Raw genomic sequence first — 24,497 nt, forward strand, 5'->3', positions numbered from 1 at the left:
CTGGTTTTTCACAGGCCGACCAGGCAGTGGTGCATTTATGGGGAGACATGAGGGTATAGGAGTCTGTATGTTTACAAATTTCTTTCAAACGCATAGTGACTTAAAGCCTAAAGATGTTCAAATGTAAAAGGATGACGATCAATCCGTTGTTGCCTTCCATGACTTTTATTTTTGACCTATGCAAAGTAAAATGTCTAATTAATAGAGTGCAATGTTTTGTAGATCTGACAAGCTGAAGTTAAAGGATTGTAGAAGGTAGAATAGTAATGGTTAAAGCTAAAGTCAAGGGACTGGAGAAGGTAGGGTAGTGGGGGATAAAGCTGAGCTGGAAGGATTGGAGAAGGTAGGGTAGTGGGGGACGAAGCCAAGCTGGAAGGACTGGAGAAGGTAGGATAGTGGGGGACGAAGCTGAGCTGTGAGGATTGGAGAAGGTAGGATAGTGGGGGACGAAGCTGAGCTGGAAGGATTGGAGAAGGTAGGATAGTGGGGGACGAAGCTGAGCTGGAAGGATTGGAGAAGGTAGGATAGTGGGGGACGAAGCTGAGCTGGAAGGATTGGAGAAGATAGAATAGTGGGGGACGAAGCTGAGCTGGAAGGAATGGAGGAGGTAGGGTAGTGGGGGATGAAACCGGGCTGGGAGGATTGGAGAAGGTAGGATAGTGGGGGACGAAGCTGAGCTGGAAGGATTGGAGAAGGTAGGATAGTGGGGGACGAAGCTGAGCTGGAAGGATTGGAGAAGGTAGGATAGTGGGGGATGAAGCTGAGCTGGAAGGATTGGAGAAGGTAGGATAGTGGGGGATGAAGCTGAGCTGGAAGGATTGGAGAAGGTAGGATAGTGGGGGACGAAGCTGAGCTGGAAGGATTGGAGAAGGTAGGATAGTGGGGGATGAAGCTGAGCTGGAAGGATTGGAGAAGGTAGGATAGTGGGGGATGAAGCTGAGCTGGAAGGATTGGAGAAGGTAGGATAGTGAGGGACGAAGCCAAGCTGGAAGGATTGGAGAAGGTAGGATAGTGGGGGACGAAGCTGAGCTGAAAGGATTGGAGAAGGTAGGATAGTGGGGGATGAAGCTGAGCTGGAAGGATTGGAGAAGGTAGGATAGTGGGGGACGAAGCCGAGCTGGAAGGATTAGAGAAGGTAGGATAGTGGGGGATGAAACCGGGCTGGGAGGATTGGAGAAGGTAGGATAGTGGGGGATGAAGCCCGGGCTGGGAGGATTGGAGAAGGTAGGATAGTGGGGGACGAAGCCGAGCTGGAAGGATTGGAGAAGGTAGGATAGTGGGGGATGAAACCGGGCTGGGAGGATTGCAGAAGGTAGGATAGTGGGGGGGGGATGAAGCCTGGGATGGGAGGATTGGAGAAGGTAGGATAGTGGGGGATGAAGCCGAGCTGGAAGGATTGGAGAAGGAAGTATATTGGGGGACGAAGCCAAGCTGGAAGGCTTGGAGAAGGTAGTATAGTGGGGGGGTGAAGCCGGGCTGGGAGGATTGGAGAAGGAAGTATATTGGGGGACGAAGCCAAGCTGGAAGAATTAGAGAAGGTAGTATAGTGAAGGACGAAGCCAAGCTGGAAGGCTTGGAGAAGGTATGATAGCGGGGGATGAAGTCGGGCTGGAAGGATTGGAGAAGGTATAAAGTGGGGGATGAAGCCCGGGCTGTGAGGATTGGAGAAGGTAGGATAGCGGGGGATGAAGTCGGGCTGGAAGGATTGGAGAAGGTAGGATAGTGGGGGATGAAGCCCGGGCTGTGAGGATTGGAGAAGGTAGGATAGTGGGGGGTGAAGTTGGGCTGGAAGGCTTGGAAAAGGTAGTATAGTGAAGGACGAAGCCAAGCTGGAAGACTTGCAGAAGGTAGGATAGTGGGAGATGAGTGCCAGAATCTGCCTTAAAAAGGTTGTACTAAAGTATTTCCGGCGGTCAGCGATGTGACATTGACAGTTTGAGAGGTTTTATGAAAGTTCCTAGACTGTTGGCCAGCCGAGAACTGGAAGTCACGTTGAGTTGCTAAGCTGGGAGAGAAGGCGTCCGTCCCTGGTGCGAGGGGAGAGAGCGGGGAAGGCACATGAGATATTTGCTGAAGAGCTTGGAAAAAATTGAGTTGTAGCCCCCACTGGAACAAGACAATGAAAGCCAATGTCAACGACAGATGCTCTGATATGTAAGAGTACCAGGAAAATCAGCCAAAGCAAAATTTGAGCAACTTTTGATGACTTGCAACCAAACCCTTTGTACACCCTGACTAACTCAAGTAAGTCACCTCCGAAGAGATATCCAATTAATTCTGTGGATCATTCATCTAGCCAACATTTTTAAAACATGTAATTGACTCATTTGATGTAACGCATTTCATCACTGTTCTGTGCAATTGTTTTTCTATAACAGTGAGAAAACACTGTAACCCAGAGAATCTCCTAGCCCTGTTTCTAGAGATGCTGGAATTTTGTTTCAAAGTAGTTCTTGAATCAGTTCATCGAATCGGCTCTAAAGTTTGAAAATTCACGATAAATTAGCGAACATTAAATAGACTGAAAAGTCTGAGCTAAAGTCGAGCAAGGCGGACATGCTCAAGCCAGTTCATCTTCAGTAGCAAAATTGTATGTTGTTTTTAATGGTTTTCTATTCACAGTAATGTTCACTGTTTGAATAAAATAAATTAAAACACTATAATATGCAGCCATACAAGCTCAAACGGGCAACATTTTATAGTTTATTTGAAAAATGGTTGTTTTAATTGGGACATATAAACTTGAACTTCGAACTGCAAAGTCACGCAAGGGCGAGAAGACCCAAACTGAGCAGCTCCAAACATTAAAATCAAACAAGTTCACAGACCTTCAGAATGGGCAGATTCAAGTGAATTTAAAACCGGTCGGAAAAATTTGGGCATGTCTACCTGTTTCCTTTCTCAGAGTCCCCAGTATGGGGCTGCCCCGTGGCCATCACCAACACAAACCTGTCCTTCAAGTGTACATATGTAACGAGCTGTGTCTCGGCTGCTCATTATCCAAGCTCGTCTGACATTATTAACAAGAGATTCACTCTCTCTTACAAGGCAGAAGCCCGGTGGATTGTGCGAGGATAGAATTCAGCACTCTTTGCCTATCTGGGGAATAAGCCAGAGACACAGCCTTGCCAAATATGATTATAGACTCGAATATGAGTCTCATAATGATCTCACAGAGGTAATATGTCAAATTTATGCTGCATAAAAGCCTTAAAGTTCTCTTTAATGTGCAGCCTTTGTTCCCGCAGCAGGCAGATTTCACAAGTGAGCCCAAAATGTTCCCCAAGGCCAGAATATGCATTAATGTTTGGGAAAATTTACAGCCACCAAAATACACTTATGTATGCGCTTGTAACTGGAGGTATGTGGATTAATAAAATATTAGTTAACCTGACGTTACTGTAACGTGTATCAGTCTCTTCCTTGAAGTTAATTTATTAGAGTATAGAAAGCTTTTAGAAAAATATAGATGAGAATATTATGTTGCTAATATATATATCCTATACTATACTAGTATCAATTATAATATAATCTAAAATAACTAATAATAACACCATTACTAAGTCCCAATACTGCTACTACTTTAAAACATGTGTCACTTGAATTAACAGCCAACAGCTCCATTCTCTAAAGGAACAATAATGGTGTCATTTTCGATTCTATTGCAAAAAGTTTTCAATAGTTTTCCAGTGTATATAACTTGGGATATTGAGGGGAGGGTGCACAGTGGGGGGCATATTAAGGTGATGCAACGACTGCCCAGAGCCCACAGCTCCAGCCCCATCTACCCATCTCGCTTCATCTGGATTATAGCTGGGAAGTGACTGCACGGACTGATCCTGTAGGTTGCATGGTCAGGGCCATCGTTTTCCATTGGGCACGATGGGCAGGTGCCCGGGGGTCCCATGGGCAAGAGGGCCCCATAGGCAGGGCTCTTAATTAGAATAAATAATCCTGCAAGAGAAAAAACCTTCAAGGGTCACTGAGCAAGTACATCTATCTATCTCTATCTCTATATATCTATATCTCTATACATCTCTCTCTCTCTCTGTATATATATATATATATATATATATATATATATATATATATATATATATAGTGGCCCCGGTGCACTGCTTTGCCCGGGGGCCCATAATGTTGTTAAGATGGCCCTGTGCATGGTCACACAGTTCCCAAGGTTGCATTGTATAGGGCTGTTGTGATTGTTGTTCTAGAAAGACTCCATCTGATCAGTACAGGACAGGGCAGTCATAGGAGAGGGCAGTAGGCTCAGTGGAAATGAGAAATGGATCAGGTCAGGAGTATTTAGAGTATTAGGTAAGGTGAGGTGAGACTGCGGACGGATGTGGGTAGATTACATGATTATAATTAGGTGATATGTTTCCTATACATGCTCAATATACCAACTTTATCAGATTTACATTGTTTTGTGTACATACAAATTTTTCAATTAAAAGGTCGTTTGGGTTAAAAGATCTTTCCATTAAGGTGCATAGAATCGTTACATATGCGAGTGCTACTATCCTTTTTTGTTTTCTAGAATAGTTTATGTTGACACTTGCTGTGTACTGATGGAATTACAGGCAGCTTCAGCAACAATAGCTGTCATGAAATTAATGCTTTATTAACCCTAATACACATTTTATAACAAAGAATAGAATGGAGCTTTTCAGAGTATGGAAGTGCAACATTATTTACATTGTAGCGCCACCTGCTGACGATTATGAGAAATACAGGGTCTTTTAATACTGAAATGGAAACTTACCCCATGATTTAATGAGCAAATTGGATGCTGATGGAATTATTCTGATGGGAAAAGATCCCACAGAGACAAATCTGGGCAAAAAAAGTAAGATAAAAGAGACAATAATACTGATATCATCACTGATTATTGCTCATTAGGGTGTAACTCAAACAGAATGTCTAAAGTTTAAATAATAGTTATGATAATATATTTATATATATATCTGTAAATAATAGCTACATAATCAGAGAGTTCAGATGTCATTACTTTAGAGTTCGTTAGTGAAACCCATGTATAATAGGAAATAACGCACCCCCTCCTGTAAATTATTTAGGATATTAGATGTTCTCTTAGATGTCTGTGACTTTTATAAAAGCACCTGGCCTGTTATTATTATTATCTATAGTGCCCCGTAATATTCTGCAGCACCCATTATACATTTTATATTGTTGTTTTCTACTCTGCCACTTTTGTATAATAAATTCATGTTTTGTAAACTAATTACAGCCTCTTTGTCAAATGCATTCTACCCTCATTTAGGATATAAGGAACTCAGGATTTACAAAGAACTCATGATTGAACACTGACAGCAGGGTGCCAGAAATTCAGGATAGTCCACTGGCAACAAGGTTTGCAGGAACATAGGATTGCTCAGTAGTAGCAGAGTTTGCAAGAGCGCAAGATAGCACAATAATACCAAGGGGCCTGATTCATTAAGGATCTTAAATGAAGAGGATTCTTATTTCAGTCTCCTGGACAAAACCATGTTACAATGCAAGGGGTGCAAATAAGTGTTCTGTTTTGCACATAAGTTAAATACTGCCTGTTTTTTCATGTAGCACACAAATATCAACTTTAAATTTCAGTGTACAAATAAGCTATCAAGTATTTGTGTGCTACATGAAAAAAACAGTCAGTATTTAACTTATGTGCAAAACAGAACACTCATTTGCACCCCTTGCATTGTAACATGGTTTTGTCCAGGAGACTGAAATAAGAATCCTCTTCATTTAAGATCCTTAATGAATCAGGCCCAAGATTTGCAGGAACACAGGATTGCTCACTGAATAGCAAGGTTTGCAGGAACACAGGATAACAGGATCAGGAAAAGGACAGCTGCATTCCTAGAACAGCAGAAATCTCTTGTTGGAGTAAGATATTCCTGCTATAAAGCCACAGTCTGCAGGGACTAGGTCCTGCAGCCCTGACACGTCCCCCTCTTTTAGAACACCCTCTGCATATTGTACTATTATTAGTGCAGTGACTTAGGATGTGGGATAGACTTTCTTAAAAAATATGGCAACTAACAGTGAGCAAATAACAAATGCTTTCCTCACTAAACATGTTGTGACAAACAAAAAAAAGATAAAGTGGTGCAGACCACCTTCTGCTGGCATTTTAGTTATAAATGTATATGTTAAAGGCTATGTGAATGTAAAAGACCCACTGTAACGTATGTATATGTAACTGTATATGATAACGCTTTGTGTGTCCTTGTGTATACGTACTTTCATCGTGGTAGTTGGCTATTGGGGGACTGTTAGGTTTAACAATATGTAGCTATTGCCTTAGGGGGTGCTGGGGACTCTGAGGGAGGCTTGTATAGACTGGGAACTGCTGTTGAATTTGCGGCTGTAATTCATTTTAGATTGCTAGAGAACTTGCAACTGCCGGGATTCTGCACAGTGGTTAGTATTGCTGATGTGAAGGGGGGCGCGGATAGGAGGGAAAAATATATTTATACAATATACATGCCGTTAGCCAGCAAGCCACAGAGCTGGTAAATATTATAAGCTAAGGGGAAAAGTATACATTCAACATTCCAGCACCCCTGTATCATAGGTTGGGGACTGGCCTGACAAGTGTTATATACATATATGTCGCAATAAAGGTACAATTTTGGTAAATATTATAATTTCGGAGGATACTAATCTAAAGCACGACTGACTTAGATGATAATATTCAGAATTTGACTTTAAGAGCTAGCGGCATTCAATTATTCTGTGCCAATAGATTAATTTGTGGGTCTTATGTGACACCAACAGAGTATTTTTTTTTCTTTAAAAAAAATAAATAAATATCAGGTAGATACACTGTCTTGAAGAGTGTATCTAACATTAGCTGATGACAGGGGAGGGCAGCACGGTGGCGTAGTGGTTAGCACGTCTGCCTCACAGCACTGGGGTCATGAGTTCAATTCCTGACCATGGCCTTATCTGTGAGGAGTTTGTATGTTCTCCCCGTGTTTGCGTGGGTTTCCTCCGGGTGCTCCGGTTTCCTCCCACACTCCAAAAAAAACATACTGGTAGGTTAATTGGCTGCTAACAAATTGACCCTAGTCTGTGTGTGCCTCTCTCTGTCTGTCTGTGTGTGTGTGTGTATGTTAGGGAATTTAGACTGTAAGCTCCAATGGGGCAGGGACTGATGTGAGTGAGTTCTCTGTACAGCGCTGCGGAATTAGTGGCGCTATATAAATAAATGATGATGATGATGATGATGATGATTAGCTGATGACAGGGGAGGGCTGGCAAATTTTAGCCCGGGGGGGGCAAGACTCGATTCAGCAGTCTATTAGCAGCATTTGAAAGGAACAAAAATGCATGTAGCCCAGTGACCCAACCCAAGGTACAAGGTAGCCCACCATGGGACCGGCCCAGGGGAGATGCCCCCCTGTCCCCCAGCCCATTCTGCCCCTGGCTGAAGAAGATTTCAGTTGTACAGCTTCAATAAGTATTCCTCCTTCCTTAGTTACTGTACAGTAAAAAAGTTAACCCAGAAACTCCTTAATTTGTGACAAACAATAATCAAGTCGTTTGTTCACCTAAATACCCTCTAGACTGGTTTCCTTGTCTTCCTGTATTGTTGTCGAGATTAATCTCAATCCAATGTACTGCTGCCATGAACAGATAGCTCAACCTGTTAGTGTAGAACAACCTGTACAAGTAATTATTTTGATCTTATTCATTATCACCATTTATTTATATAGCGCCACAAATTCCGCAGCGCGGTACAGAGAATATTTGTCATTCACATCAGTCCCTGCCCAATTAAACCCCTATACCTGGGAGGTGAGTGCATCTGATTTTAACTGCATTTTATGGTCTTTGAAGCATATAGGTCAGTGTAGGACCTGCATATAATGAGATGCTGTTGACGCTGGGATGCAGGCTTAAATGTTTTGATCAAAATATGAACTAATACCTCATGTTTTCATTTTGCTAGATACACACAGATATGCAGTGGATAAGTGCTGTCTTTTTGTTTTATACACATATATGGGCATTTATATTGCCGAGCACCTGGTACCATATATAAGGTGGGATATACCGAGCGCGGGCTTGTTTTTCCCTGTACCATTGGGGCTTACAGACTAAATTTCTTAACACACAGACACACACCCTAGGGTTAATTTACAAACGCCACACACACAACAGTAACACAGGACAAAGAGTCCAAACACATCAAAAGTTGTTTTTATTGAATGCAGAACATTCCCTTCACAAAATATAGTTATCAGGAAAATTTAAAAAAACATATATTTTAGTTACAGAGAGGAATATTTAGAATGGTAAGATCACCAATGCTGGGTGAGACCTGTTTCGCTTGGTCATATTAAAGTCTAGAAATCTACAGCAAATACTTTTTTTTTAGTATAAAGTAAATATTTTAACTGCTTCTGCTTTAATTAGATCTTAGAAAACATTTTCATAGTACATGGAAATGGGCGTGGCTTTTATTATTGAGTGCACAAGGACGGACTGACAGAATAAACAACCTAGAAGCCATTCATGAGTATCCCATTTACTGTTATTTCCTGATTCATTTTCTGGTGGAATAAAGATGGGAATATATATTCTAATCCTTGAAACTAACGAGCAGACTTGACTGTAACTCGCTTATCACGTAAAGGTGAAGAGTTACCCTATAGACTAGCATGGATGTAGGGAAATACATGAAGCCAGTAGTCATTTCTTTACATGATGTCATTCTTAGTTTATTATGTCATTATTATACCATTTTATTGTGTTTGTGTCTTTATTGGCTCGTTCCACGGTTCTTTCTCAGTTCTTTCAGCTGTCATTAGCTGAAACCAAAGTGGATCAAGACATTTGTAGGTGTGGTGTCTAAACTTCAAGGGTCACGCTGCTGTTGGTCACCCGTACACCGTACCACCCCTTCCAACAAACATTGTCTTCACCGCCGTGCTTGAAATTAATGAAACGCACCCCAGGGCCGTATCCAAAGAAAACATGGCTGATCTGCCGTCATGGAAAAGACAGGATAATTATCGAACTACATTCACTTTATTCAGCAAAATTGTCAATACTGGTTATATACTAACAAACTACAAATGTACCCTAGTGCATAGGACTGGCTAAGCAACAGTTGTAGGACTAAGGTTAAATAATTATTATATAATGGATTAGGCGACAGAAGAGATCAATTAGAGAGACCAGTTGATTGGATTTTTGAGAAGAATCTTTGGGATGATACATTGTCCCAATTCAGTTGTTCAAGTAACTTCATGTATCTGTCAATTGTCCCTCATGAATTTCATTAACAGTGATGTGTATAATGTTTTCTAATAATATTCAGTGGAACTATAGCAAGAGCCATAAAGCAAACAATTATTGTCTCTGGGATCAATGATCTCCTTCAGCTTTTGCGTAAATCCATTGAAGTTTTTTTTGCAGCCAATTGACGCAACTCAATGTTTGCCGACTATTCAAAGGCGTATTCCTCTGAGATCTATTGGGGACTATTGATATTAAATCATTATATGCAGAGATTTCACATGATTGGAGATCTAGTGTATATATAATGCCCTTCTACAAGCTAACAGTACTGAGTCCCTCACTAAAATTCCAAATGTTAATTACAATTATAAGGTACCAGTCTGAGAGAACCTTATACTTCTCCCTCCCCCATATGTTAATATCTTTATGGCAGATATTGCAAAACAGTTTTTTGTAGAACATCCTTTACGTAAGGAATAAGAATATTTTTACGTTACATAGATTATATTGTTTTTATATGGACCAAGGGAATAGTGTTGGAGTCCATGAGGGAAATGGTTAATACACTTCACCAAATTATTCAGTATCGCTATTTGTTAAGTGAGTTAATCACCTTATATTAGGGTTAGTAAATCTGGTACACATTCGGCTGATTTATAATCTTAGAGATCCCAGCTATGTTTCAGAGCTAACAGTTACCACACCCGGGCGGTAAATATATCAAGCTGACAGTTTTCTGGCAGGTTTGAAAAACCAATCAGATTCCAGCTATCATTTATTTAGAGCATTCTACAAAATGACAGCTAGAATCCGATTGGTTGCTATAGGCAACATCTCCACTTTTCAAACCCGCCGGGAAACTCTCAGCTTGATACATTTACTCCCTCCGGTCTTAACATGGAATTGCACCATTTTCTTCCACAAACCCGACTCACCTGGGTCCAGGTACCCTCGCTGGTCTGAGGGATCGCGATGCGATCACTCGTATATTCAGTGATCACGTCACGGCTATCTGATAAAAGCTGAACATTCAGTTGATAGACACAATCTGCATCAGTCCGTCCCGCGTACCTGCAATTATCCCATGTACTCTGATTAATAGAAGAATGTCATCTCATGTCACATTCACAATGTGATGCAAGACTTTTAAAGAATTGGACTTTCTGGTATCATTACATGACTCCTGTAAGCACACATATTTCTTGTAATATCTTAATAAAAGCTAAAGGCTACAATTCTACGTGCACTGTCAACTTACCAGTCATTGACCACAATGCTCGGCTGGATGTTGTCCAATACTTCCTCTGGAAATCCTTCGTTACGGAGATCAATGGTCTGAGATTTACTGCACCACCTGAAATTAGATGATCACTTCACAATACAGCTCTCATCATGAATGCACCATACATATCATGGGTATAGCTGTATTTATTCAAGACATTATTATTTTTTTTGCTTACGTTTCTTCTTCACCCTATCTTGCTGGCAATTCATGTCTAACATTGCGGCTACTTATGAAACTGAGAATTATTAGAATAATTCAGGAGCTTTTCAGAGGTACAGGAAGAAACCACTGAGACCCAACGAAGAGACAGAAAATCTAATGATGGCTCTGAGAGGTTAACAGAGCAAGTTCTCATCCATTAGTTTAGCCATTATGCTGTCAAAATCTACCAAGTCTCCTCATACCTGCACAACTCTCAGTTCTATTCATTATCAACAACTTTCCACCTCCACCAAGAACAGAGCCTTGTGACACCAACAGATAGGGGAGGATGTGCCAGAGGTAGAAACATTAAAGGATCCGTTCGATGGTAGGAAGTGAACCAGGAAAGAACTGTGTCATGAAGGTCAATGGAGGTGAAGGGTGTGTAGGAGAAGAGGGTGATCAATAGTGTTAAAAGCAGCAGAAAGGTCCAGGAGAATGAGTATGGAGAAATGACCCTTAGACTTTGCAGTAAGTAGATCATCGATCACTTTTGTGAGAGCGGTTTCAGTGGAATGTTGGGGGCGGAAGCCTGATTGCAGAGAGTCGAGAATGGAATGAGCAGAGAAAAAGTGGGACAGGCGTTGTACACTAATCCCCAAAGTAGTTTGGAGGCAAAGGGGAGGAGAGAAATAGGGGAGTAGTTGGAGAGAGAGGCTGGATCGAGAGATGGTTTCTCTAGAATTGGCGAGATGAGCGCACGTTTATAGGAGGATGGAAATGTGCCGAGGGACAGAGACAGGTTGAACTATTTTGAATTTTGGATCATATAGCCCTCTAAGAACTTTAATACCTTTGCAATCTGGCTAGACCAATACGCAATATGTAGCACTTAAGCTCATGTATCAAACTCATATTGCCTTATAGATTGCAAGCCTGTGAGCAAGGCCCTCTTACTCCTTTGTCTGTCTGTAATACCCAGTCTCATTTTATTTCTGTTACCAATTGTAAAGCGCTACGGAATCTGCAGGCGCTATATAAATCAATCTTTATAATAAATAATAATAATGGCTGCAAATAATTGTTTTTAATTGTTACGCTGTCTTATGATTAAAATACAGTACTTTTAACTTCTCTGCTGTATTGAGAGTTATTGGCTTTTCGAGTTAAAAAGTAGTTAGACCGATGCATGTGACAACAGCTACTTGTCTGCCAGGGTCTGTTGTAATAAACGAGATAGACATGAGTAGAAGCTGGACTGGAATTACAGCTTCAGAAAAGCAAAAACAGGTTTAAACAGCATTCACAAGTGTTATATTACAACAATAAGGTAGAGAAAAATAAATGATGAGTTTGAGTTGTCAATTTGTTAATAAGGAGGATGGTCCCCTCTAAGGATGAGCGGGCTCGGATTCCGCTAATCCGAGCCCACCCGAACAGTGCGGATCCGACGGGATCCGAGCACTGTTCGGGTATTTCCGGCGCCAAAAAAATGAAACTGAGGCTCTGACGTCCAAGTCTCGCGTCGGATCTCGCGAGACTCGGATTGCATAAATTCCCCGCTAGTGGCCGCCATTTTCATTTGGGCTGTGATCAGGGTAGAGGGAGGTTGTAGGGTAGTGGTACTCCTGCGTGATCAGTCCAGTTGTGCTTTATGCTTGTGTCCAGTGCTCTGTGCTTGCTGAGTTCAGTGGTTCTTTATGCTTGTGTCCAGTGCTCTGTTCTTGCTGAGTCCAGTGGTCCTTTTGTCCTGTGCTCTGTCCTGCTGAGTCCAGTGGTGCTTTGGCCAGTGTCTGTCCTGCTGAGTCCAGTGGTGCTTTAGTCCTGTGCATTTTTGTGCTAAGTCCATAGTAATTGTCTAATTATTAAAAACTCCCAAAAAAAAAAAAAATGATACAAAAAAAAAGTAAAAAAAAATATTAAAAAATAATTTAAAAAGTATAAAAAAATTCTAGAGCAATATATTATTGCAGTCCTGAAATATTAGTACTGCAATACCTACATTCACTATTTCTGCAGTCCAAAAAATAGGAACTGCAATCTATATTACTACGTTCACTATTTCAGCAGTCCAAAATATAGGAACTGCAATCTATATTACATTTACTACGTTCATTCTTTAAGCAGTTCCAGAGAATAGGTACTGCAATCTATATTACATTTACTACGTTCATTCTTTAAGCAGTTCCAGAGAATAGGTACTGCAATCTATATTACATTTAATACGTTCAATTTTTAAGCAGTGCAAGAGAATAGGTACTGCAATCTATATTACATTTACTACGTTCATTCTTTAAGCAGTTCCAGAGAATAGGTACTGCAATCTATATTACATTTAATACGTTCAATTTTTAAGCAGTGCAAGAGAATAGGTACTGCAATCTATATTACAAGAGAAAGTGAGGGAGGAGCTGGTAAACCATTGCGATTCCACCAAGCATGTAGCTCTTGTGGATGAAGCCCTTCGTACGCTTTGCCAGGATCCGAGGGTGGTCACTCTTTTAAAGTCAGAGGAATACATTCTGGCCACCGTGCTCGATCCTCGGTTTAAAGCGTATGTTGTGTCTCTGTTTCAGGCGGACACAGGTCTACAGAGGTGCAAAGACCTGCTGGTCAGGAAATTGTCCTCTGAAGAGGACCGTGACATGCCAACAGCTCCACCTTCATTTTCTTCCACACCTAAGGCTGCGAGGAAAAAGCTCAGTTTTCCTAAAAGACCCACTAGCGGGGATGCAGACAACATCTGGTCTGGACTGAAGGACCTGCCAACCATTGCAGACATGTCTACTGTCGCTGCATTGGATGCGGTCACAATAGAAAAAATGGTGGAGGATTATTTTTCTGACACCATCCAAATAGACATGTCAGACAGTCCATATTGTTACTGGCAGGAAAAAAAGGCAGTTTGGAAGCCCCTGTACAAACTGTCTCTATTTTACCTGAGTTGTCCCCCCTCCAGTGTGTACTCGGAAAGAGTTTTTAGTGCAGCGGGGAACCTGGTCAGTGAGCGGCGAAGGAGGTTGCTTCCTCAGAACGTTGTAAAAATGATGTTCATAAAAATGAATTATCAATTCCTCAATGAAGTACAGCACTGCCCTCCAGATAATACAGAGGGACCTGTGGTTGTGGAGTCCAGCGGGGACAAATTGATAATGTGTGAGGATGAGGAAGTACACACTGAAGGGGGCCAGGAATCAGAGGATGAGGAAGAGGACGACATCTTGCCTCAGTAGAGCCAGTTTAGTTTGTACAGGGAGAGATGAATAGCTTTTTTTGTGTGGGGGCCCAAACAAACCAATCATTTCAGCCACAGTAGTTTGGTAGGCCCTGTCGCTGAAATGATTGGTTTGTTAAAGTGTGCATGTCCTATTTCAGCAACATCAGGGTGGGTGGGAAGGCCCAAGGACAATTCCATCTTGCAACTCTTTTTTGGGCATTATGTGCTCTTTGGGGCCTAGTTCTATCTCCATCAGAGATATTCCTGCAGGCCATGTCACCGGCACAGCTATGTTGGTGTTAGACGTGCGCTGCATACTCTGTCTGATTTAGCAGAAGCTAGGCATTGCCCTTGATAAACAAATAGGCTTTCCGTGATATTACATTGTCAGGGATTAGGCTAAACAGAGTGTCATGGTATTTGAGATACCTACCTTACCTACACACAGCGTATACAGCGCTGCAATTTGTTCTATCATATTAATGTTTAGATAGGGTCTCTCCATATTAACACACTCCGCTTGCTCACATCACCCAGTGAAGCAAGCGCTATATAAGTGTCAACTTTTAGACACGTTAGGCAACGTCTTTAATGAGAATACAGTCTCTATATAATTGTGAGTGCTTTAAGATCTTACATGACCTTTAATCAGGCCACTTTAATCGCTGCTCTATTACAGATCTCTGTCGAGTGATCATCATGCATATTTTTGCAGAACCAAGTTAAATATATAAACAGGGTCTCCTAGAATACGTACTATTTTATTTAAAGGAGTTTTAAGGGGCATTACACTCTAATAGAGAGACTCATCATTTCTGAATAAACAAAATTATATAATTCTTGTTAAGTTCCAAAAAAGAGGAACTGCCATTTCTATTACTACGTTCTTGTTTTTGTAGTTCCAAAAAGGAGTAACTGCCAATTCTATTAATACTTTCTTTCTTTCAGTAGTTCCAAAAAATAGTAACTTCCATTTATATTACTATGTTCTTTGTTTTTGTAGTTACAAAAAAGAGAAACTGCCATTTTTATTACTACGTTCTTTCTTTCTGTAGTTCCAAAAAAGAGTAACTGCCATTTTTATTACTACGTTCTTTCTTTCTGTAGTTCAAAAAAGGAGTAACTGCCGATTCTATTAATACTTTCTTTATTTCAGTAGTTCCAAAAAATAGTAACTTCCATTAATATTACTACGTTCTTTGTTTTTGTAGTTACAAAAAAGAGGATCTGCCACTCGGCTCCAGGGTAAGCAATTTTCCCAGACCTTTTTTGCCTCAGCAGACTGCAAGAAACGGGGCGTTGCTGTTTTAATCCATAGTAAAGTCCCCTTTCTTCACTCCAAGACCCATGCTGACCCAGAAGGCCGCTTTCTTTTGGTGAGCGGCACTCTCCGGTCTACTCCCGTCACTCTGGTCTCGGTTTATGCCCCGAATCAGAGGCAAAAGCCTTTCTTTACAAAGCTCTTTAAGCAAGTTGAGCGGTTGGCGCAGGGCCATGTTATCATGGGAGGTGACTTTAACGTTACTCTCGACCCGGCTCTCGATAGGTCTCCCCCCTCCTCTCCTCGGCGGGGTATTTCCTCCTCCTCTGAATCCGCCACCTTGTCCACACTCCTTATACACCATCATTTATATGACTCCTGGAGACTATGTAACTCAGACGCCAAGGATTATACTCACTTCTCAGCCCCATAGATATGTTACACATCTCACACTCACTCACTCATCATGTGACGCGGGCAGACATTACCCCCCTCTCTTGGACAGACCATTCGGGTGTTTCCCTCGTACTAGATCTCCTCAAACCGCCCCCCCAGCGCAGTAGATGGCGCCTAGACGACGCACTTTTACTTAATAGATCTATCTGCCTAGACATTAAGACCTCCATTACCAATTACTTTCAGGAAAATTCAACCCCTGATGTTGCCCCCGGAATTGTTTGGGAGGCTCACAAGGCTACCATCCGAGGCCAATTAATTAGTCAGTCAGCTGCAGCTAGAAAGAAAGCAGCTGAGGAAATCTTATCCCTGGAAAGTGGGTTAGCTTCACTCCTTACTCAGCATCAATCTCACCACGACCCGACCCTACTTCCCAAGATTGCGTCAATGAAGGGCCAACTAAATACCATACTCTCCCGTAGAGCAGCTGTCACGATGCAGAAGCTCCAACAACGGTATTATGATAAGGCGGATAAAGCTGATTCCGTATTAGCTAGAAAGCTCCGGAAAAAAATAGCCTTGCAACATATTGATAAAATTCGACAGTCTCCTTCTCGAGATGTAACTTATGACCCAACAGGGATAGTTAGAGAATTCAGGGACTTCTATTCTTCCCTCTATAACCTCGATGCTCCCTCCCCTCGTCGGGACCCCCAGCCTCCCACCCTGTCCGATTACCTTTTATCTACACCCATCCCTAAAATTACTACCACACAACAATCTGTCCTGAATGAAGACATTACTCTATCGGAGGTATTGACAGCAGTTAAGTCCCTGAAATCCTCCTCAGCTCCCGGCCCGGACGGCCTCACCCCCCAGTACTATAAAAAGTTTGCCTCGGTCCTCGGTCCTCACCTGACAAAATTTTTCAATGAAGTGCTAGGGGGGGCTCCCTTCGACTCCGCCACCACCAGGGCTAATATAATTGTAATTCCCAAACCGGGAAAAGACCCCTCTCTTTGCGCTAGTTACAGGCCCATCTCGTTACTAAATGTTGACCTAAAATTATTTGCAAAAATCTTGGCCTCTAGGTTGAATCCACTCCTTCCAGCCCTCATCCATCCTGACCAGGTGGGCTTTATTCCAGGGCGCCAAGCCCCTGATAATACCAGAAGGATTATTGATCTAATCCACATGATAAACAATGATAATCTATCCTCTCTCGTCATGGCGCTCGACGCCGAAAAGGCGTTCGATCGCATCTCCTGGTCATTTATGGAGGGTGTGCTTCGAGCAGTGGGATTCACAGACAAATTCCTGACAGGTATTTTGGCCCTCTACCGATCTCCGTCAGCTACTGTTTCCGCTAATGGTCTGACCTCGATGCCCTTTTTGATCACGAACGGCACTCGTCAAGGATGCCCCCTCTCCCCACTGATATTTGCTCTAGTCATCGAGCCATTAGCCGCCAGAATTCGTAACAATCATGAGATATCTGGCATACAGGTGGGCCCCTCTACCCATAAGATTGCCCTATATGCAGACGACGTTCTGCTCACTATCACTAATCCCAAAACGTCGGTACCCCCCCTCCTAGAGGAACTTGATCTCTATGGCTATTTCTCGGGCTACAAGATCAATCCAGATAAGACGGAGGTTCTAGACTTTAATATATCAGCTACAGACAAGTTATTATTAGAACGCTCCTTCCCTTTTCACTGGGGTCGCCGCAAAATTAAATACTTGGGTGTTTCCATCACAAAGCACTATCGACATCTATTTCAAGCCAATTTTCCTCACCTACTCGATCAAATCAAAATAGACCTTACATCGTGGTCACAGCTCTATATCTCCTGGCTTGGACGCATTAATGCCGTCAAAATGAATATCCTCCCTAGGCTGCTCTACTTCTTTCAGACTCTCCCCATCCGCATACCGCCATATGTTTTTAAATTCCTACAATTCCATGTCTCCAGATTTGTCTGGTCGGGCAGACGACCCCGGGTCCGACTTAAGGTTCTTCAGAGGTCCCCGCGGGGGGGAGGTCTGGGGATTCCTGATTTTCAAAGATACTACCTCTCCGCTCAACTTGCTCAGTGTGTCCTATGGTCTGGTCGGACGGAAGCCAGAGTTTGGTCTAAAATTGAGGCAGAGGGTCTGGGACTGCTTTCCTTATCCTCTCTCCTATGGGTCCCGAGGCCTCGTCGCCCCAAACGTCTGTTATCTCACCCAATAGTCTCACACACATTATCCATCTGGGACTCATCATCCCAAAAATTCGCCTTATCTCCCCATCCCTCTCCGGTTGTTCCGCTATTCAATTCTCCGGAATTTCCTCCCGGACTACATCATAACTCATTCCAGCCATGGTATTCGCGGGGAGTCATCTACCTCAATCATTTATCCACCTCAGTAACTTTTCCTCAGTTTTCTGAAATTCAATCACAGATCCACATTCCCTCAAAGCACTTTTATCAGTTCTTGCAACTTCGCCATTTCCATAGTGTTGCTAAAGATCGCCTGCTAACCCGACCTCTCTCCACCTTCGAAGCCCTCTGTCTACGCCAATCCTCAACCAAAGGTCTGATATCAATGCTTTACCACGAACTTGCTTCCCCTTCTTCTTCTTTTAGACCCCCCCATGAACTAACCTGGGAACGGGACCTTGGAGAGGAGCTACTGGAAGAGGAATGGTCTGAAATTTACGAGAACGCCGCCTCTAGTTCCATCTGCGTAAGAATTAAAGAGAATGTTTATAAGATGCTTTATCGGTGGTACTATGTGCCTTCGCGTCTTTGCAAAATCCATCCTGATTCATCTGATCGGTGCTGGCGAGGGTGCTCCCATGAAGGCACTTTTCTCCACATATGGTGGTCGTGCCCAAAATTGACAGGCTTCTGGAACCAGATAAGAGGCCTGATTAATTCAATTCTCCTGGTGGATATTCCCCTGGAGCCAAAAAATTTTCTTCTCCCTATGGGGGCTCCCTCGGCATCCCGACATGAGAACAAATTGATTAGACATATTGTTTCGGCAGCTACCTGCCAAATAGCGGCAGACTGGCGTTCGCAATCTCCTCCTTCCATGCAGTCCATAATCAACAGAATTTGGCAGATTGAACGGATGGAATACATGACCAGTATTATCCGAAACTCCTCCGGAGCCTTCTCCAGGGTTTGGGACCCATGGTTATCCTTCTTCCAGGCATGCCCACCCTTTATTTAACTCCGCTTTAAAACCTCATTCTTCTTCTTGGATCTTTTTCCAACTAACAATGGATCTAGTCACTCACTCCTTCCCTTCTCTCCTCTTCTCTTTCATCTCTCTCTCCTTTCCTCCTCTATGTATTCTCTCTCTTTCTTCCTCTTTCTATAAAACCTTAGGTCATCTGTCATTACTAAAATTGTTAGACTGGTTGACTTAGTATCCTCTTATGTTTCATGCTGATGGCTGATATGGTTTCCTCCTGTATACTTATGCTATCAGTATGCATTTTGTCATTTGTCCTATGCTGTTCTCATGACCTTGCAAAAATAAAACGTTTATAAAAAAAAAAAAAAAGAGGATCTGCCATTTTTATTACTACGTTCTTTCTTTCTGTAGTTCCAAAAAAGAGTAACTGCCATTTTTATTACTACGTTCTTTCTTTCTGTAGTTCAAAAAAATAGTAACTTCCATTTATATTACTACGTTAATTGTTTGTGCAGTCCCAAAAAAGAGGAACTGCGGTCTTAACATCTATGTTGGTTTTAGACGTCCATCCGGTGTCCGCCATCTGTGCAGTGGAATTCAGACCTGTTGAGGGTGATATATTGTGGCCCCGGTACCAAATTGGGTACCGGGGCCACTCCACTATGCAGTTCAGATAGATGCGTATCAGATATTAAACTACATTCAGTGTTGGGGGCAAATCCAAAAATAATTAAAATGCACTGTCATGATCAAAAACAAGAGGTATTGACACGCTAGAACTCCACCCTCTATATGCTGCAGAGGATGGAGGAGCAGCCATATGTGCAGTGGAATTGAGACCAGTTGGATGAGGTATTGTGGCCCCGGTACCAAATTGGGTACCGGGGCCACTCTACTACGCAGCCCAGAAAGCTACCGCGGTGCAATGTTTTGGACTAAAAAGAATATTGTGAGGTGTGAGGTGTTCAGAATAGACTGGAAATTAGTGGAAATGATTGTTATTGAATGTTATTGAGGTTAATAATAGCATAGGAGTGTAAAAAAACCAAAATAATGTATTTTAGCGCTTTTTATGTTTTTTAAAAAATAAATCAGAACCCAAAACCCTAAATCACAACCAAAACCTTTCGTCAGGTGTTTTGGCAAAACAAATCAGAACCCAAAACCTCAAGCTAATCAGCGCCCAAAACACTAAAAGTGCCCGTTGCACACCCCTAGTCCCCTCTAGTCTAAGAAGAAGACACCTGCTCCACCAGGGGCAAGGACAATATTTACATTTTATACAAACAACAGGGAAGTTACGTCTATGTTTTTCCTACAATAGAGGGATTAGATTGCAAGCTCTACTGGGGCAGGGACTGATCTGCACAAAGTTCTCAGATTTTACAGTGTTGTGTACTCTGCATAAATAAAATGGTCATAATAATAGAACAACTGATTAAGAAATGTTTGTTGCTACTACCCTTTAATGGATGTAATTGGCGCATTGTATGTAGGATACTTACTCAAAGGAAGAGGCAAAGTATTGATCGACTCCATCAGCTGGAAAACTTGCTCCGCAGTCTCCTGGAAGTACCTCGATATTCCATCCATCTCCACCATTCTGAACGTCCTCCCAAAATTTAAACTCCTCTGTACAACACAGCACATAGCATTTGTCAAATAATGTATTTTTTTACAAAAGTGTTTGTAAGAGGAGTATTTATAATTGGGTTATAGAAGCCTGGTTGCTTCCACCCATTCCTAAGGCTCCGTGTTGTCTAGGCTAACATATATCCTCCAGCAGCCGTGTTTTCTGTAGGACAATCCCAGTTTTCATGGGAAGCAAAGGGACGGAGCATGGCATTCTGTGGGCAAAATCACGTCAAGCTTGGTTGGGGATGGTCTGGCTGGATTAAGATTACGGACAGATAAGACATTTTCTAAGAGGCACAATTTAGCAATTTGGAAGGCTGGGAGGTAAGGTATAGAATAACACTTTCAGCCTTTTTTTAAGAACCACAAAAGTGTGACACAAACCAAAACAACCCACCAGACTTTGCATTTCATGAGATGCCATTGGTGTAACGTGCACTAGAGTAATCAAAGCTGATTGGCTGCCATGAGTTATAACTAGCACATGGGATATTTCCACCACGGTATAATTAAAACAACACAAAACACAAACAGGCGCTCACAATATAGAAAACTGCAACATAAAAAATATAGTAAATATAAGTTGGTACAGGGCCCTTGCTCCTTTAAGAGCTACTGAAAGCAGAAGCAACTAACGAGAAAATAAAGGAGTATTGATTGTGTACTAGGTATGTAGCAACGACTAATAAGTAAAGAATGATCAGTGCTATAAAATCAATGTTTAATTTTTCTGACTCTTTTATTTAATAGGTTACGAACGCAATTGCTATGAAGCATCATTTAAACTTGATTAACCTCGCTAATTCACCGGGAATAACTTGCATGCAAAAAAAAAAAATTATGTTTGCTACAACACACGCTGCAAATAGTAATCTATAGAGATTACTGCTACTAAGTCTTCAATAAGCATTTGCAAATCATTTGCAAACCACTAAATTACAAGCTGTTTGCTATTATGGGCAGCACGGAGGCTCAGTGGTTAGCACTTCTGCCTTACAGCACTGGGATCATGAGTTCAATTCCCGACCATGGCCTTATCTGTGTGGGGTTTGTATGTTCTCCCCGTGTTGGAGTGGGTTTCCTCCCACACTCCAAAAACATGATGGTAGGTTAATTGGCTGCTGACAAATTGACCCTAGTCTGTGTGTGTGTGTGTGTGTGTGTGTGTGTGTGTGTGTGTGTGTGTATGTTAGGGAATTTAGACTGTAAGCCCCAATGGGGCAGGGACTGATGTGAGTGAGTTCTCTGTACGGTACTACGGAATTAGTGGCACTATATAAATAAATGGTAATAATAATAATAATTTGGCCATAATCAACATCCGTTACTTACACCTTCCCCCGACCACCGTCAAATAGAACCGTTTTTTCAGCCATATCTGCGACTACGTCCCAATCTGAATCCATACGCAATAGCTATAACGTGCCCTTACTATACACTGCCTACGTTAGAACACCCCGTTCCTCCCATGGTAGAAAGTCACAGGTCTGAATAGCCGCAGTTTTGCTACGTTCACTTTCTGAGTATGCGCAGTGTGAAAAAGCGCAAAGATACACTACGTAAGCAGCGCACGTCTCACTCTGATTAAGGTCCAATATGTGTTTCCACTACAGCAATATATTATCACTTGTAATAGTTCTATTGCTATGTGGGATACTGTAAAGACTTAATAATAAATAAAAATAGCAAATAAAACTAATATTCATGCCATAGAAGGGCCTGTCTCACCTTTCCCGCAGCCATTCTTGATGAGATTTTTCGCCATGTTGTTCTAGAAGATGTTTTTAAAGATGTCGTCTTCTGCTCCCCTCTCTGTTTCAGTGAAACCCTCTTGTTAGTATTTTATCTGACAGATGCACCATCCACCAACACATAAGCATAAGAATAAATGGTAGTACTTGCATCTAATATAAGGAGGAATGTTGCTGTGCAACTTGTCAGTAATGAAAAACCTGGGACTGTCCCTAATTGCTGACTATGCTACATGGGCCGATGTCACTGAAAATATCGAGAGTTACTCTGGATTGGGACACTCTCTCATCACTGCTTACTCAATGGTCTTTCACAGATATTAAAATAAAACAGTCCATTTCCAACATCACATGACCAAGTTTTTTGCAATTTGACGCCTGAAAGGTAATTTATTTGATCAAATGCCCTTGGATGCATAGGACAGACACATTTTCATGCTACATAGCTACCTGGAGTTGAAAAAAGGGCCTGAGGGCAGGAGTGGAGTTAGAGGAAGGGACTTCTCTCTGGTAGAGACGAGACGATGGCTGTAGTTGCATAATGTAAATGTCTCACTTGCCCTACCCTCAGCCCAGATTTGCCTGCAACTATATCTATACCCACAAGTAATAAATAGTGCTAATGCTTTGATGGACAACTTAGTTCAACTTCAGCTGAAAAACCACACCCAAAACCATAGCCATATCCAATGCTATATTTTACCGTGCACTTCTGCAGCATAGAGTACAAATTCTCGCCTGCAGGCTATACTCACTTACACAGAGATCAGCAGCTGTTAAATGGTGCAGAAATGTCGGGATCCTGAAAAGCCCAAAAGACCAGCACCCCTGGACAATCTTCCTTAGACTGTCAGCTTGAATGCTCTCTCTTCTTATAGGGCTGCTGCTAGCAGACAACGTCATCATTAAAAACACCCACCCTCCTCGTTACCTGACCCGAGGAGAAAAACAGAAAAATGTTGCAAATCCTGTTCTTAAATATTTATGAATGGAGAGCACTGCAAAATTAAGGAGTTAAACTAACTGGGCGAATCAGTAGAGTAAAGGTGAAATACATAGTGTTCTGCGCGCTGCAAAAGTTATATTGCACGACGAACAACACTGACAATCTTAGTTAGTACAACATTACAGCAAAAATGATATATGTAACACACCAAGTGCACAGTAAGGCAAAAAATACATATTTCTGAGATCCGTGTTCTGCAACATAAGTGAATCATGTAATGAATATAATGTTTTTTCAGTACAGTAAAAACGTTGATATTTGATGTATATAGTGGTCCTGATTCCTTAAGGAATGTAAGTCTATTTGTATGCTGTATCTTGTGTAAAATTGCTCTGTGCTTGTGTGTTAACGAGACATGCGTTAGTGAACGCAACTACATGCAATTCATATTCACACTTCCGACTGCCTAAGATATGAAGGAAGGAACGGGAAAGGGAAAGATAAGAATAACCTAGGCAATGTACAGAAAGGTGAGCCAAGATCGGGTGCGTGCACATTAGTCCGATTCATGCTTTCGGCATCTTGCAGGCACGTGTTTTTTAGCCGTATCATTAGCTCCAGCTACAGAGCAGGTGTAAGTCCCGACTGATAGTGATGACGGACGTGTTTGCACACCAGAACATGTGTTTACAATTAAGACAAACTGTAAAATGCAGTTTATGTACAGTAGGCATTAATAACAGCCTGATATATGTATTTCGGGTAAAAAAATATATTTTTTTTCCCATGCATTCTGATGGGACTTTATATGGCATTGTACATATCCTGCAATGTATTCCGTCCAATCAGATTCTAGCTATCATTTATTTAGTACTTTCTACAAAATGATAGCTAGAATCTGATTGGTTGCTGTAGGCAACATCTCCACTTTTCAAACCCGCCTGAAAACCTTTAGCTTGATACATTTACCACTATGTGCCTATCAAAATGGTGTCCAACCTCTCGGGACATGATCAAGACACATATGCAGTGGACTAGTTATTATACACCCACAACTCCCTAATCAAAGGGATGATAGTAGTTGAAACACAATTCCAGTTGGTGCTGAACACAGGTGGTAACGGATCCTAATGAGATCCTGAGCTCATCAAATAACTGAACACAGCTTAAGTGTGAGAGCGTTTATGATATGAAGCAATAAATTACAAGAATGACTGATCCGGATCCTGTAGTGTCACATACTCCAGTCTGTGGAGGGAAGAAACAAAGAGCCGTCCTGAGATCCAGCCCGTGGGCAAGTATCCTTGCAGCCCAAGCCTGCAAAATGCTGCCTTGGGCTGCAAGGATGTCCAGCCCCACAAGGTCTATTCAGGTGTCACAACCAGGCTATAATTCACCGCAGGAGCTCT

The 24,497-nt window shown here is 42.0% G+C and overlaps 1 protein-coding gene and 1 long non-coding RNA gene across 2 annotated transcripts in view; one reads left to right on the forward strand and one right to left on the reverse strand.

The window, feature by feature from the left end:
- Nucleotides 1–24,497, forward strand: part of LOC142107082 (uncharacterized) — a 311,806-nt gene that overhangs the window by 40,379 nt on the left and 246,930 nt on the right. The gene's annotated exons all lie outside the window — the stretch shown is intronic.
- LOC142107069 (F-box only protein 2-like) lies at nucleotides 8,225–22,984 on the reverse strand. Its single transcript, XM_075190210.1, has 6 exons — nucleotides 22,902–22,984; nucleotides 22,120–22,203; nucleotides 20,262–20,388; nucleotides 10,523–10,618; nucleotides 10,200–10,335; nucleotides 8,225–9,006 (listed from the first exon to the last, which is right to left on the reverse strand). Exons 2-6 carry the CDS (start codon nucleotides 22,154–22,156, stop codon nucleotides 8,872–8,874), a joined length of 531 nt encoding a protein of 176 aa, XP_075046311.1. The 5' UTR covers nucleotides 22,157–22,203; nucleotides 22,902–22,984; the 3' UTR covers nucleotides 8,225–8,871.

This window comes from Mixophyes fleayi, chromosome 11 (genome assembly GCF_038048845.1).
Source record: "Mixophyes fleayi isolate aMixFle1 chromosome 11, aMixFle1.hap1, whole genome shotgun sequence".
NCBI classification, from domain to species: domain Eukaryota; kingdom Metazoa; phylum Chordata; class Amphibia; order Anura; family Limnodynastidae; genus Mixophyes; species Mixophyes fleayi.

What these genes read in the sequence shown, in the direction of transcription:
- LOC142107069 (XM_075190210.1), bottom strand. Translation starts at nt 22,156, where the DNA reads ATGGCGAAAAATCTCATCAAGAATGGCTGCGGGAAAG. An exon ending in TACTTTGCCTCTTCCTTTGA is followed by an intron (nt 10,619 to 20,261) that starts GTAAGTATCCTA and finishes ATCTAATTTCAG; the next exon opens with GTGGTGCAGTAAATCTCAGA. An exon ending in GCGAGGGTACCTGGACCCAG is followed by an intron (nt 9,007 to 10,199) that starts GTGAGTCGGGTT and finishes CCATGACGGCAG; the next exon opens with ATCAGCCATGTTTTCTTTGG.